The 16,197-nt window shown below is 40.3% G+C and overlaps 1 protein-coding gene across 1 annotated transcript; it reads right to left on the reverse strand.

The window, feature by feature from the left end:
* Positions 1-268: 268 nt before the first annotated feature.
* On the reverse strand, positions 269-15,997 carry pls3 (plastin 3 (T isoform)). The gene is made up of 16 exons (XM_086308296.1): positions 15,845-15,997; positions 9,317-9,421; positions 9,079-9,230; positions 7,192-7,321; positions 6,834-6,966; positions 5,787-5,868; positions 5,500-5,665; positions 5,266-5,408; positions 4,482-4,577; positions 4,171-4,366; positions 2,982-3,060; positions 2,759-2,876; positions 2,548-2,678; positions 1,783-1,906; positions 1,481-1,605; positions 269-1,382 (listed from the first exon to the last, which is right to left on the reverse strand). The coding sequence occupies exons 2-16, from the start codon at positions 9,375-9,377 to the stop codon at positions 1,250-1,252; spliced, it is 1,869 nt and encodes a 622-aa protein (XP_086164422.1). The 5' UTR covers positions 9,378-9,421; positions 15,845-15,997; the 3' UTR covers positions 269-1,249.
* Between the last annotated feature and the right edge of the window lie 200 nt (positions 15,998-16,197).

The raw sequence follows: 16,197 nt of genomic DNA on the forward strand, positions 1-16,197 counted from the left end.
CTGCACAAAGCTGTTACTGGATAAGAACTGTCTGTAACAATTTTATTTCTTTATTTTTACAACCTTTTTTATTTTCTTCTGAGCACTTACTTTATCATTCAGATTAAAAGAACCCCAAAGATAATCTGTGTTCTGGGCTGGTTAATTTAGCCAGGCTAAATAATGTTGTAAAGTGAAAACAAAATAGTAAATTTCATTTTTTAAAGAAAAGTGGAAGAGCTTAAAAGATGAACTTGTGGTCAGAAATAACCACGATCAAACATAAGACTGGTTTTCCAAGGCATATTTATTGTTGCATGTAAAGCCCTTAGGAATAGACATGAACACGAGACCAAATACAATCTGGCCATTGTCATAGAGTATCATAAAGCTACCTGGAATGAAGTTGCAATTTATATTTGGTAACGGTGAATACAAAAGGAAAGGAAAAACTCAACGCATGAGTGCAAGTTGTCTTTGAGACAAGAAGGCACAGCAGAAGCCAGGAGAATCCAGTCAGCCTGCTCTTCATCCAACGTAACAGATACTTTAAAAAACAAAACAAACAAAAAAACAAAAACCCAAACAACTAAGACCAGAAACACCCAAAGAACAGCATTTACATCGCATAATGATCCCAATAAACAAACAAATGACGAGTACAAGAATACAGATAGCACATCATGGTCTTTACTATGATCAGACCTTATGGCTTCTGTATATGGATATGTAGACGTTTACGTTGCCAGTTAAGATGCCAGTTTAGGCCATGGTTTTACTTCATCAAGTGAGAGGAAATGGTTGTCTGATGCCTCTTCTCTTTTTATTCCCCCTCCCCCTTCCCAAACATTTACCAAGCATTTATTCATAACTATGGTATTTGGGAATGTGTTTTGCTTACTCAAGGCTATAATTTACTTATCGAGCTGAGTAAAAATATGTAAACAACCTTGCAGCTGCAAACAGGCACGCTCGCTTAAAAAACACAAAACAAAACAGCATTCTTACACGTTAAGAGTTCTGCATACTGAAACTGTAAAGATGATCAAAGTCTTTAGAAATTTTAGTTTTGCAGCCTCACTTTAAATAAGATGAAAGCACATTATTCTTCAGAAAACACCTCTATTAATCAGAAGATGCAGGGACACATGCAAATGTATGATTCTGACACACAAGAAAAAAAAAAAACATAATTCCTTCGAACGGGGCAGCTCTCTCAAAATGCTAATGGCCTGTGGGTATGAGTAATTGTCACAATGATTCCAGCTAGTTAGACTCGTTTCATCCCCCGACCCATCAAGCAGGCAAAGACAGTCATCACCATTTTGGGCTTGACCTCCACAAGGTCTTCTGGGAGAGCGTAGACGCGGGCTCCAATCTTCCTCGCCATGGAAATGGCATATCTAGAGAGGATACAGACATGGTAAGTTATATAAAAGCTGGTCACCCCTACTTACCAGTATATGGTCAAAAAGCTGCTTCTCCTTCTTTTTGTCCTTACTTGGCATTCTCCAGCTTGTCGTCTTCAGAGAGTCTGCCAGTTTTGATCAGATCATAGTCAATGCTGCCAGGCTGGATGGCGTCTATGAGTTCCAGTACTGCCAAACTGCTGCTGATCTCCTTGTCCTGATCGCCACATAACACACAGATTAGGGCTCCGACCCACACATGGAGCCGTCTCAGCAAAATGAGACCCCACCCCTCCCCAACCGAATCACATGACTACATCTTTTTACGCTGCTCAATGCTGATGAGGGCTGGTTTACATATGTAGAGATGTCTGATTCTCCAATGTCATTTTACCTTAAAACTTGAAATCTTGGCTGATTTTCCAGCCTCTGCCAATGTTTTGTTCACCCAGCGTACAATGATGTCATCATTTACTTTCTCTCCATCACCAAGGTCCTCCAGTACATTCAGCGTATATCTGAAAGAGTAGAGAGGCAGAATATTTATTACAGGACTGAACAGAGAACTCCAGTTTTTAACTAAAAGACCAAAGACAAAAACATCCTGGCAAACACTGGCAACCGATTGTGGGATGAGCATTTTTCCTTAGTGATTAATGGCTACCATGGGGTCAATGACTGGGGCACAGTGATCAATTTCACAGTGACTTCCAGCAACCTCCAGAAACCACTCGCAGCCAGTTAAATACTCATTTTTCCCTGGCGACCAATTGTTCCCAAATGCTGTAAATGAGGATAAGAAGTCCCTTTAAAATATAATGATGCATAACTTTATTATTTAATGTACTACATATACTATGTGTACTACATATGACTTATAAAGGTTGCTGATGCCACTTAAGGCTTAAAAACCAAAGTTTGCAATCTGTGTTACTGTAGAATGTAAACAATTCAGAAAATTAGTTGTTTTATATTTTTTAAGTGTTTAAAAATAAGTCAGCTGGACACAGAAATGTGCTATGCATGCTCAGCACGCCAGGCTGTAAACCTTTTCCTTATCTTGTTGACTACAAGAAAAGCAGAAACACAGAAACAAAAGGAAGGAGGAACTTCTACTTGATTCTATTCCTGAAATCACACGGTGTTGTACTTTTTGTACCTTCTCATCAACTGCCACACCAGTGCTAGAGTCAAGGTAGCATTGCCATCATTCAGGTCCTGCCCGCCGATGCCAACGAGGGAGAACTTGGCCGTTTTGCCCAGTTCCACTGCATAGTTACAATTCTCCAGCTGGGAAATATAAATTAAATAGTTGGAGAAAGCCAACATGTTTCTTCTTGAATCTAAAAGAATAAGGCCATTAGGTCTACCTTTTTCATGTTGGTTCCCAGTTTAGGGTATGGTGGCTTGTTGACCTTGTTGTTCCAGTCAACCGGCACTTTAATCTTATCATAGAGCTGAAGGATGACCAGGGCATCCTGTAGGTCTCTGGAAGAATAGTGAGCATTGTAATTAATAATAAACATTAAATAAGACAAAAAGAAGAAGCTAGTATCCCACTTTTTTGTTTCAGATGCCAGGAAGTTTACTTACCCATACAGATGATTCACATGTGGGTTCACTCCCAGGGAGTTCATCCAGTTTCGGAACGTCCTCTCTTCTCTCGTCTCACCTGGACAGTACAGGATTGTGAGTCTTAAGGGACTTAATGATGAATGTATGCAGCTGGACTGATGTGGACCACATCAGTCCAGCTCTGAGGTCCTTACACTGGCTGCCTGTCCGTCAGAGGATAGACTTTAAAGTTCTGATGCTGGCCTATAAAGCTCTGAATGGTTTAGGACCAAAATACATCAATGACCTCCTGACCCAGTATGAACCATCCAGATCCCTCAGGTCATCTGGATCCGGTCTTTTATCAGTTCCCAGAGTCAGAACCAGACACGGAGAAGCTGCATTCAGCTTTTATGCTCCTTATATCTGGAACAAACTCCCAGAAAGCCTCAGATCAGCTGAAACACTCCGTTTATTTAAATCCAGGTTGAAGACTCACCTGTTCTCAGCTGCATTTGAATAAAGCACCAAATCCACACTTTAAGCTTAAATTTCAAAACTTACATTTAACTACTGATTTTATCTACTGTTCTGATTTTATCTGTTTTGATTTTATATACTGTTGGTTGTTTGTTTGTTTGTTAATTAGTTAGTTAGTTTATTTGCTTGTTTTATTCAATTTTAAATCATGCTTTTTATTTGTTCTTGTTTCTAATGTCTCTGTAAAGCACTTTGAATCACCTTGTTGTTGAATTGTGCTATACAAATAAACTTGCCTTGCCTTGCCTATACAAGTGAACAGTAAAGATTATTGTAAATACAAATGTACTGACTAATGTATGCAGTAGGTGCCAAAGCCAGGAGGGACTTGTTGTCATATTAAGACTTCTCTATGCTACAGTACACCTCTTAGTTGTTGTTTGTTGGCTATAACTTACATGTTTATGTTTGTGTTAGGCAGATGCTCTGACTATCTGGAGAAATCTAAATACAACCATTTTGTCAGCTAGATTCTTTCAAGCAGATTTTTTAAAATTAATTTTGGAGATTTCTCATGTTCATTTTCTGCTTTTCCATCAAAGATGGTTCCTGACTGCATCAAACTTTTTGTTTTACTCATTCACCCATAAATAATGTAACAGAGAAATACTACAGATCCCTGGGGCCTCTTGTATCTTCCAATTTAGCTTTCATTTGATTACCACCTGTGAACGTCTTGATAACCCACCTTCCAACAGTCCCCAGTCAATATCCTCATTCTCAGGTTTGGTCAGTGCTGGATATTTATTAAACAGATTGGCCACGAAAGCAAGGTTGAGTTTGGGGTTTCCACTGACAACGTCAGCTGGAGTGACAAACTGCCGACAGCCGAGTCTGTCAGCCTGCTGCAGCATGGCATCTGCCCTCTTCATGTCGTCTTTCTCCTGAACAACACACACACACACACACACACACACACACTTGAGTCAGAGGCCCTGTACAGCTGCTGGCATGTGTTGGAGATGCTCAGCTGTGAGCGCTGACTGTCAGAGTGCTTACATTGATTCCTGCCATGTTGATGTCTATGCGTGGCTTATCCTCATCTGTGCCTTTTGGAGAGATTTGATTCAGAAGGTGGAAATAGGCTCTTGAATCCTAAATAAAGGAAAACAAAGAAAGAAAATGTAGGTTCCTGCTATTGGACAAACAACAAAACCTGCACTCATTTTATCTTATTAAAGGCAGCTTCACTCTGAGAAAGGTGATGATAAACTTGATTTAGTTTGAGAACAACTTCAACAGGGACAAAAACTGAACTTTAGAAGTTTTTAGAGGATCACATCGCTAAATGTTATAATAATGAGAATTAATCAGAAACAAAAAAACAAATGCAGAGCTTGAGAAAAATACATACACATACAGGTGCATAACTGTATACAAAATGCTGTACATCTGACGTAGTGGCACCTTTCACCTGAACTAACTCACTAAAATGCATGTTGCCACAGAAAGACTGTGTCTTTGTCTTAATCCCTACATACACAGCTAAGCCTGAGACACTACCCACTCATTCCTATTTTTGGAAAAGATAAGTGGATATTTGGGTAAGTTTGTACAAACATGTGCTACCTGTCCAGGTGGGCTGACAGACGCCTGTGTTGGTAGACGTAGTTATTACCGGAGTGAAAAACAAGTCAAAAATGGATTTAAAAAGCCCTGTGAAGAACCTTAAAAGCCACATTAAACCTGTAATATTATGTTCTAAAGTTTTGTTTAGTGTCCCTCTCTCTGCATCTACTATTTAGATGCACCACCTGGATTCAGTGCCAGTGAGTATACTCACTTTAATGTCAGAGCTGAAGTTGTTGATCTTCTTCTGTCCAGCATTTTCCAGGTGAAAGTTTGCCCAGCGTAACAGCAGTTCTTCTGGTGACAGCTTCATCAGGTCCTCGAGAGTTTCCCCATCCCTCAGCAATGCCGCCAGTGCTGTTCAGGAGCATTAATCATCACTTAAACTGCTTGAAAACAGACTGGGGGAACAACAGGACTGAAGCGCATGTTATTTAATGCCCTGTACCTTCATTTCTGCTGAGCTCAATGTCAGCAAAGAGACCGATCTTGATGATCTGCCACAGCAGGCCCAACACCAGATGGGGCTTCCCTTCTCTCAGGTCTAAAGCACCGATGTTCACCACATGGCACCCGATGGCTGAAGCAGAGTTCAGGGCCAGGTTTAGATTCTCCTGTAAGGCACAAATTAACAGTTAACAAAACAACAACAACAACAACAACAACAACAACAACAAAAACATTTGCTAAAAAATGTGAGGGGGAAAAAAGCACCATAAGAAAAAACTGACTGACCTGTATTGTGAAAGGAGTCAACTTCTTCTTATTTATGGTCCTCTCATCAATCGTGTCGGGCACTGACAGGTTGATCATTTTGCTGTGCAAAGAGTAAAAAAACCCCACAAACATTAACATGTCTGATGCATGTTGTTAAGGAGACAGAAATCCAAATGTTTATTGTCTCTAAAGCATCTGTGTTTGTGAATATTAAGCAACTTGGGCGTAAATATCTAACTTTTAGGGCATCATGGTTAGAAAGATTTGCATTCACAGTTTAAGTAAATTTGTGGCACTTTTTTAAACTTTAACATAAATTCAAACATGTGATGTTTAACTGATTCTTGCTTTTATATTGTAGCAACATAATCTTAGACAAACTAACAATATCCTTTTATGTTGCAACTTAATTAGCTGTATCAGAAATATGTTTAACATGAAGGACTGTTACTTTACTACTTCAGAGCCATTGGTGTCAAAAACACTTAAGTAAAAGTAATCATATATTTTCTCAGTCTTATAAACTGAGCTTGAGTTAATGTAAAACTGATGTATGTTTAAACAGTTGTACAGTATCACAAAACATAATTCAGCATGTAATAAACAAAATCATAGCTTTTGTTTGCCAGGTCACAAAAATGCAAATGAAGGGTGTGAAAGGTGGATATTAATTTGAACTCCAACTCAGAAGCAAATGTGTGTGTGTGTATTGTTTTTTTGTTTTTTTTAAATATATGTTTTGGGATTTTGAGGCATTACAGGGATAAAGCAGCACTCCGAGGCCCAGTGGCTTCAAGCCCGGGCATGCTGCATTAGCCTCATGGTGATAGGGTCGCCTGCTCAACCCAGGGAGCCACACCGGCACCTCAAACAGATTTTTAAAAGTAGCCAATTCAAACAGTGAAGCATCATTTTGAGCTTTGACCAGTCCAGCTGCAATTCAGGCACAGACAACGCGATCTCTTTAGACCTCTATATGTTGATATAAAAACTCATATTTTTTAATATGAACAACCTTTAGAGCAGTGTTAGAGCTCAGTGAGGGACAGTAACAGGAGCACCCACCAGAGTACAATACCGTCTCCAACACACGTGAAGAGGGCGTTTGTGTTGGGATCCATGGGCAGAACATGTTGGCAGTCAGGGTCTTTTTCCAGAGCGGTGTTGATCCAGTTCACAAAGGCGTATCGCTCCTCCTCTATGAGGACAAACAGACACAGGTTAGTTAAAATCCAAACACCAACAAGGTAACGTGAGTGGGCTGCTTATATCACCTAATTTCACTAGGTCACATTGTCTAATATAGATTACTTCAGTGTTAAATGAAGCGCCTGCACCTGAACTGCAGAGGGTACAAAGTCAACAGCTCATGACAAACACTGGCAGCAAACAGTGCCAATGAGGTTGGGAATCTCTGACGTACCAGAGAACGAATGTTGTGTGCCTTCACTTGACAGCTCAGACGTCCCTCCAATAGCCAGGATGCCTTCCTTTCTGTTGATGGCCTTGCGGAAAGACTTGGATATCTGGCCGGCCTTCAGTTCATCAACAATCTAAAATAACAGCAAAGAATGGTTAGAAATGGCGAAGGCTGAAGGCTATGGCGTGTTTGTGTTGCATTTAAAGACACTGATTTGGGATTATGTCGTAGTAATCTCAAAAAAAGTGGTGGAAATAATCCTAATTTACGAGAATTGGATTAGATAAGACACCATCATTTACCAGTACCTACAATGACTGACTCAGCATAACAGACCAATGACAGACACTTCCTTTGAATTACATTTGATTAAACAGGTATGTGTCAAACTACTGTATGAGTATCTGAGCAAATTTACTAAAGATCACGTTCAGATCAGCTGCATGTTATTTATAATATGATTATTCTGGCAATTTCATTTGTAATTCAGTATTTTAACATTATTTTTTCTATTTTTTTTTTAATCGGAAATCATTTGGAAGCGTTTGGACCATTTTTGAATTTTTTGACTTTTTTTTCAATGCAATCAGCAGACTAATCAATGAATCAGAATCAGTGAAGCAAACAATCTTTATTAAGTCATACTTCTGTGCAAAAAGCCTCAACCATCTTCTCTCCTGTTACTGTGGTCTCCTGTGAGCCACCGTGGCAGCTCAGGTTGCTCGGCAGACACAGGAGATCTGCTGGAATTTCTCCTCAGTGGCACGAAAACATAGCCCTGTAGCCAGCAGGTTGGGTTAAGAAGATATGGTGAGTATCTAGGCTAGTAGCTGAGGTTTTGACGGCATCAACGAGCTTTAAAGGTCCAGGATGGCCTCGGGTTGATGAGATTATGACAGAAACAGCTACAGCACTTATCCTCCAAATTAAACACCCACATATTTAAACGTCATTTAACAATAATAATGGGAGCAATATGTGGTGACAGTTCTTGATATGCAGCGTATCTTATCAGTAAATCGCAACATGGGAGAGAATTGAAACCAAGCTGGTTTGACAATATGTATTCAGTAGGAATGTATGTGATACTTCCTGCAGCCGGAGTTATCAGAGCTTCATCAGTGGCCTCGCCTCCACAGCTGTCGGTGTGACCACAATGAGCTGCTGGGCAAACTAGCACAGCACTCTTTACATGCAGAAGGCCACAGGATGCTAGCTTGCACTTCCTACCCAGTGTAGGTGAAAGAAGCAACCGCAACAACACAATAGCAGCCTTGTGGAGGTTATTAATACTTTCAGCCACTTCTGCTCATTTTGATTCATCTTTCTTGCATAATGGCACATGTATGTCTATACATGTCATTATTATCTATACATGGACCATGCTGGATTGCAGATCCCAGCTTTGCAGTGCCATAAAAAATACCTAATCAATCAGACTCGTGCCAGACAAGATGTTGGGAAGTCTCAATTGTAAAAAAATGTGATAGCCAAGGAGCAACAGGGCCTCTTCTGTGAGTTCATATCCAAAGAAAAAGTGAAAACATCTTTTTGTACTTATTGTACAAATTCCCTTGTATACATCACACTACATCAGTGTCTTTGAACTGCCTTTTTATATGTTGATGTTTCTAATGTCTAATTCAATAAAATTTTAATTATTAAATAAATACATACATAATTAGTCAGTAGATGTTTGGACCAAGGGTGATAACATTTTGGGGTGCTGTTTGTGATCCCAAGTTTTGACTGATAAAGAATGCAGACTGTACAAGAAGCTGCTACTGTGAAGGATTAATCACTTCTTCAGTTTATCACTTTCACGTTCCTGCAGTATGCTTGTATGCATTTGTGGCATGTGGATGCTTTTCGGCTCTGCTTAGAACGTACCGAGGTAAACTCGTTAAAGTTTAGCTTTTCATCATTGTCTGTATCGAGCTTCTGGATGAGCTCTCGAAGCCTGAATCCTGGCAGCGGATGGCCGATGTCTTTAAGAAGATCACCAAGCTCTTGTTTAGAGATATTCCCATCTCCGTTCTTATCTATAAGAACACAGAAAGAATCATCAGATATGGTTAAACCAACAGTAACAATGACGGCGATAAAAAGAAACACGACTTTTACTTACCGTAACTTTCAAATATCTGTCTTATCTCCTCCCTTTCTTCTTGTGTTAGCTTTGCAGACATTTTTCTGAGATTGACCTGAGCTGGTCAGTCAAAGAAAGGTGTGACTGTGAAGAGAGCAGAGTCACAACATCTTAAAAATAGTTTGGGAGGAAAACAGCATCTTTATCACTCCTGCAAACTCACCCACACTGCTGTCACTTTCTATGCATTCAACCAGCAAAGGGAGTGGCATCGACACGCAGCAGATAAGTGAACCTTTTATTTTCTGTCAGGCCTAAAATAGCTTCATTTACCTATCGCTTTTCCTTTTCCTTAATCAAAGTCACGTCCTGTTAGTTTTATTGTATAGCAGCAAGCTCATTTTCCAATGAAACTACTAGATGAGTCAAGATGTCATCAGCCTTTGGTTGACTAAATGATTACTCTTCAGTTAGTATACTATACAGTAAATCTTGTAAAATATAGATTTTTTTTAACTACAATGTTTTATTTTTACTGTGTGCCTATACTACAAATCAAATCGACAAAGCAAGTTAAATCTTTTTACTGACGGCTGCAATTAAAAAGTGGTTAAGACTGTGCATGCAGTTTCAAATAGACTCAAAAGACTCAAGCAGTTGGAAAGACTCAAAAGCCAGGGATCTCTAGACAAACGTGCAAATGTGAAACATTTGTGGGGTGTTATCACCAAAATGCATCTGAAATTAAATGGATTGACCTACAAACAATCAACAAAATGTGCAATCTGGGATTCCAGTGCCAATCACTACATGACTTAAGCACCTGTGATGAGCTTTGCACACATCATGGACAATCACACATAACAGTGACCATGACAGGGACAGTTGACCTTAGTACCTGCTACAGTGCACACATGAGTCAAAACACACAAAGAGCTGTTTGTAGTAAAGTGAAAACAAGAGGGCGAACTGTCCTGTGTCTGCTTTTCTCCTATTTATTTATTCATTTTTAATCTCTTCCTCTTTGTGGTGAACTCTATCGTTCCCATTCCTGTTCAAGGTGACTTTTCAACCAATCAACATTTGATTAACAGATAGCACAGTGGCTGTCAAGCTACACACCGTTTGCTTTTTTAGTATGTTTCTATGACCCCCACATTGGCTTAATCCCTGCAATCTCCTCTTTCTGTGTAGCCAAACAGCTACACAAGGCATTTGAATTGTGTAGCTAACTTTAAGGAAGACCATAAAGTCTCTTGGGTCTATGGCAGGGGTGGGGAATTTCTGGCCTCGAGGGCCGGTGTCCTGCAGGTTTTAGATTGCACTTTGGGTCAACACACCTGAATCACATGATTAGTTCATTACCACGACTCTGGACATGTTGAGGAGCTAATTTAGCCATTTAAATAAGCTGTGTTGGTTCAAGGACACATCTAAAACCTGCAGGGACACCGGCCCTCAAGGCCTGGAGTTGCCCACCCCTGGTCTATGTTCTGTGGTAGGTCATCAGATATCCCATTCAAATTTGCTAATAATTATAAATATGAATTATTGTCAGGGGAAAGCTGGTGGTTCTAACCACCCATTTCTGTTTACCTGCATGCACCCAAATCCCATTCAATAGCACTGGTCAATATTATTTGGGCAAAGAGTGGAACTTGGAACAGGAACACCAAACGCTTAACCCTTGTCTACAGTTCCTGCATATTCAAACCCATGGCTGTTTCATAGAGATAAAAAAAAAAAGACAGCACTGAGTGACAGATCAGTGCAAAGAGACTGCAGTGTGCTGATAGGTTAGCTCAAACCCATTGAATATTAGATCAACGCTGGCGAGTGGCACGCCATGGGCAAGACCAGATGGAAATCTGTTTAAACAGCCAGAGCAAATGAAACATGACCCGTCAGGTTCATCTGGTTCAAAGGTTAACTACTCAAGTCACGGATCGACCACGAGTCAGTGAGAATCTGTCTCGAGAGCTACTTTGCTTGACAAAAACCACTGCTTCCCATTCTCCTCCGAGGCAAAGGAACTATTGAGAAAAAAAGGCACTGAAAATAAGGAATTTCTGTCAGCACCCCCTTCCTGTTCAGTAGCTGCAAAGGAATGCAGGAGGCCTGGACTGAGTGAGCTCCACTTACAGAGAGGTGAGCTCCCTCGCTCTCCAAGGCTAAACTGGTATGATGGCATTCCTCTCCAACACGAGGGTTGAGAAAACAAAAAGCGGTTAGCAAAAGAGCAAAGATTTTTCCAGATAGAAACGCGTTCCCTTTTTCTTGCCAGACTTTAAGCTACAGATGTGCGATCGTCACATTTGTCAGAAATCCTGGGCAACGCCTGGTTTCCCCAACAAAACATATAAAAATAACAGAACGAATAGTGGAATTTGTGCCTGAACGTCTCTGAGTGAACTGAGCCATCTATTATCTTTCTACCCTCAGCAGCATCCCAGACAGCTGAGCAGACAGTGAACCAAAGTTTGCATCTGCTTTAATGAACTATTAATAGTCACGAAAGGTGACTCATCAGTAGCCACAAGGCATCAGAGACGTGATGCAGTTCCCATAAAGCTATAAATATAAAACAAAGTGACAAATTAAAAACACACGGCCCTGCAAAAACAAGAAAGACTTGCCCAAAAACGTCCTTCAGACAAAATTACATAATTTCGAAAACTAGGTGACGGTAAGGGATTTGTCACTTTAATGAGCCACATCAAAGCACAAATCATTTTAAAAGACTTACTATAAATCAGAGAGAAGTGTGTTTTCCTTCAACAAAGCAACCCCAAATCAGGCCAAGCACAAACTCCCCACTCAACTATTAGGAAAATGCCAATTTCAGCACTGCTATATTTAACTTTTCTCCAAAAAGGATGTGAAATGTGGCCGGTTGAGTTGGGCCTGCTGCAAGAAGGGCCCACAAACATTACCTCACTCGCTCACTTGTCACACCCTCAACAGGAGGCGGAGTGACAACAGAAGAAGGGCACAAGTACGTGGAGCAAGAGCACAGATGGCAATGGACAAATGTGAGATGCACGGAAGAATAGAGCGTTTGTAATCACCGTAGCAAAGCTGTGGCCATAAATCTTGTGTTACACTAGAGAGTAGAGTTCAGAGCGGCTGGTTTCCAAAGACAGTTGTTTTCTTTGACAGCTGCACATGTGTTTGCGTGTGTGTGTGTGTGTGTTGTAAAAATTCTGTGCTTTAACATTGAAAACAACATCAACCTCCTAAATGGATGTCTGCCTAAAAGCACATCAATACCTCTGATAGAGCACATTATTAAGAGGTCAGTCTTTGGCTATAGTACAAAGAGGATGACTCAGGAGTGCCATAGCTATATACTTTTCACTAATTAAAAACAAACAAACAACCAAGCAAAAACAGAAAAATATTGTAAATATCCTAAAATACAAGATTTGGTAGCTCCAGCTGAAATTAAGCTGGACTGAAACAAATGCTCATCTGTATAGATGTGCAGTCATCCTAGTCATGTGATACCCAGCAGCAGCAAAACAAGCATAACTGGACTTGTTTTGTAGGCTTTAAGACATCTAACCCCCCCTCCGTTCAAGAAGCTCTCTCGGTTCCTAGCTCATTTTACAACTGGATATCACAAATACGCACAAACACAAACGCACACACACACACACACACACACACACACACACACACACTTCTTTACCAGCAGCGGCTTTAATTGTTGAGCCAAAAACAGCACATTGACGCCATTTACAATCGCCTTTGATGAATCTTTCACTCAATTTAAAGCCGAGGGCTGCTCCCAGATGGCTGAATTAAATGTGCAGAGCTGAGGCGACACACCCCGCCCCGCCAGTGTTTCATCCAGTTATGTGGGAAATGTGAGGCACACAAATAGATTGGGCACCCTTCCCAAATGTGGTTAAGTTCAATAAGCACACACCCAACACGGTCTGCAAGAACATGGGACGTTTTTTTTTGTTTGTTTGTTTTTTTTTTTACACTCACAATCTTGTGCAGATGTGAAAATGACTCATGAGCAGAAAGACAGTCTGTAGGGCCAGCCCTTTATTTCCTGTTCAGGCTGTTGGGATAAGATCAGCAGGGCAGTACTGACAGGTAAGGAGGGAGGTGATGACAACAAATTGTTTGCGGAGTTTACTCTACTTTGACATCATGTACAGCTGCGAGTGCAACACCCTGGGCTGGGTTAAAGTGATATTATAAAAGCCTTAAAAGCCAGGCCATGTGGTGAATCATCATGGAAACATTCAAATGAAATGACAGCAACCACCTAGCCTTTACAATCTGCTCTCTATAGCCTACCATTGTTGGCCAAATGAAAGCATGTAGCTTTACTAAATGATGAAGAAAGTCTAAAAGGGGCTAGTACGGGAGTCCATACAGACAGAGGTGCTGCTGAATCAGCTTGTTACTCCTACAGGTAAGCAGCCACACCTACACCTATGCTATTACTCAACAAAAACCTTGCATACCATTATCCTTTATAGGCATGGCACACTCACAGTACTACAAAAGGCACAGCAACCGTAAAAAATACCACTGACATTGTATCCGATTGCTTCAAAAACCACGTTAATAAGCTGGGGCCTTTAAAAAAATGGAAAACATTAGTGACTCATTGCATTAATATTCTCTGGTGCATTTGATGTGTAGTATTAATTAAAGTTGGCACATGATTTATTTAAAATGACTTGGCATTCTAGCATAGCAATGCATTGTTTTAATGTTCAGAAACATCCATCAGCACACGCAATTTAAAAAAAAAAAAAAAAAAAAAAAAAAAAAAAAAAAAAAGGAGTTTCTGAATAAAGAAAGAAGTGCAACTAAAGAGTAACCTGATCACTTTTACTGACTTGCAGAACAAGTGACCGTTCCCATAGATCCTGATGGTGGAAAAAAGTGGGAAAACCTGTTCACTCGCACAGGTGTGAGCCCGGCTGGAAGCACAAGGTTTTTTAAAAATACACCACCCATCCACAGTCTCCAAGGTCTGGTTGGAGAGACAGCAGCGTGCACATGTAATGTCTGTGCTTTTAAATAACACATACAGTAGGCGCTCTTATACTTCCACAGCATGAGCAAGGGAAAATTACACTTTACCTCAGCTATTTTGTGGAGCATAGTCTACATACCAGTACATTCATGGGCAATCTAACCACGCCAGTCAGGTTACAGTTAAAATGTCGTCCAGCATTTTTCATTCCCCACAAAGGAAATGCAATCATCACATTCACTAGCGCTGACACTACGAGAACAGCTAACAATGTATTAATCATGTTTATGAATTAAACACCTCGTCTCCTGCATCCTCGTATCCTGCCATACAAGTGAAACAAGATTTTAGAGAAGGCCAGACCCTGTATTCACAACACGCTTTATGTTCAAAGTCACAACATTTATGAAGTTAAAATACGGGCTTCTCTGACATTATCAGCCGACCTTGCTGATCAGCCGTGTCCTAAGAACGATCCAGGATTGGAATCCCAGATGTAAGTGAGCGCTGCAGCTCCAGATGGGCTCCAGGAAAAATCTGGTAAATCGCTCTAGGCAGTAAACAAGTTTACATAGACCACTGTTCAACACACACAGACACAGACAAAAAGTCACTTTGTGCATAAGCAAGCTGCCTTATTTTGGTTGGGAAACATTTGTCAGGCTTACCAGCACAGACCACATGAGAACAATGCTTTTTCAAGGATCAGCTACGCTAACTCTTGCACATTGAGTGCAAAGGCGTCATAGACGTTTACAGTTCATTGGCAAAAAGTGGGAGAGTCAGACCTTTGCAGAAAATAACCCACAAACAAACACACACACACACACACACACACACACACACACACACACACACAGACAGAGGAGAAACACTCAGCAAAGTAAAGAGCATTGAGCAGAGAGATGTGTTACACAAGATTTATTTACAGACTGTGATATTGTATTCTGGTATGTGGTTTTTATATGCTAACTTGGTGGAGCGGGAAGATTAAAAAGAATTACTTAAAAGAAATAGTGCAGGCTCCACCTATACTTCCTCCGGTGAGAGGCGGCGTGATGAAGGAACAAACCTGGTTCTGTCTAACTTGACTTTTCCTGTAGGATTTTACATATTCAAAATTTTCTAAACAGCCCGCATCTACAAAAATAAAAAATAACTAGAAATGTGAACCTCGTGTATAAATGTGATACATAGTTAAACAATGAAACTAGTATATGTATACTACGTCTTTGAGCAGTAGTTACTTTTTCCAAAAGTTATGTGGTCATAACTAAGGAGTGAAAGAGTGCAATATTTCAACATTTTCAGACTCGTTCAGCTCCGAGAGGATGAACGAGCTACATTCAAGGTGTAGCTAGAGCTAGCCGGCTAGCGACAGACATGTAAGTTTCATAGGCAGGAAACTACCCCTGCTTACTCCAGCAAACCCATCCCTACAAACAGAGGATAACAGGGAGGAAAGCTTGGGACAAAGGATGTTGTTTTGATAAGCAAAACTGATATAAACTCTATCTATAAGTAGGTGCTGGTCTAGAACTTGTCAGGAAATTGGTACTTACTGTTAGTGCGCCTTAAATTCCAGACACTGTCCAGTTTGCAGTCCTACCTCCTCCACGTAGAGACAAAAGTAGACGGCAGGAATGCTCGCCCGCCCTTCGTGACGTCACCAAACAGGCGGTGCGTTCTAAGGAGGGTTATCCATGCCAAAAATGTAAACTGAAATAAAATACATCAGTGAAAAGTCTTTTTGTATTAAACATTTTTTTACTTAATTTGATTTATTAGAACAATTATAGAAATAATAAATCAATTACATTCTTTATAGGCATGTCATATCTCAAGTGCACAAATATATGTATGTATTCAGCAATATTTTCAGTTGAAAATGTAGTATTTTTAAATTCTCATAAAA

This window comes from Aulonocara sp. 'chitande type north' Nkhata Bay, linkage group LG10 (assembly GCF_057382095.1).
Source record: "Aulonocara sp. 'chitande type north' Nkhata Bay isolate Kocher_YH1m ecotype deep benthic linkage group LG10, A_spYH_male_GT1.1, whole genome shotgun sequence".
Classification (NCBI taxonomy): domain Eukaryota; kingdom Metazoa; phylum Chordata; class Actinopteri; order Cichliformes; family Cichlidae; genus Aulonocara; species Aulonocara sp. 'chitande type north' Nkhata Bay.

Coding starts and splice junctions, on each gene's coding strand:
- pls3 (XM_086308296.1), bottom strand. CDS start 9,377: ATGTCTGCAAAGCTAACACAAGAAGAAAGGGAGGAGATAAGACAGATA. Junction 7,322..9,078: donor ACTTTAACGAGTTTACCTCG/GTACGTTCTAAG, acceptor CTGTTATTTTAG/ATTGTTGATGAACTGAAGGC. Junction 6,967..7,191: donor CACACAACATTCGTTCTCTG/GTACGTCAGAGA, acceptor TTGTCCTCATAG/AGGAGGAGCGATACGCCTTT.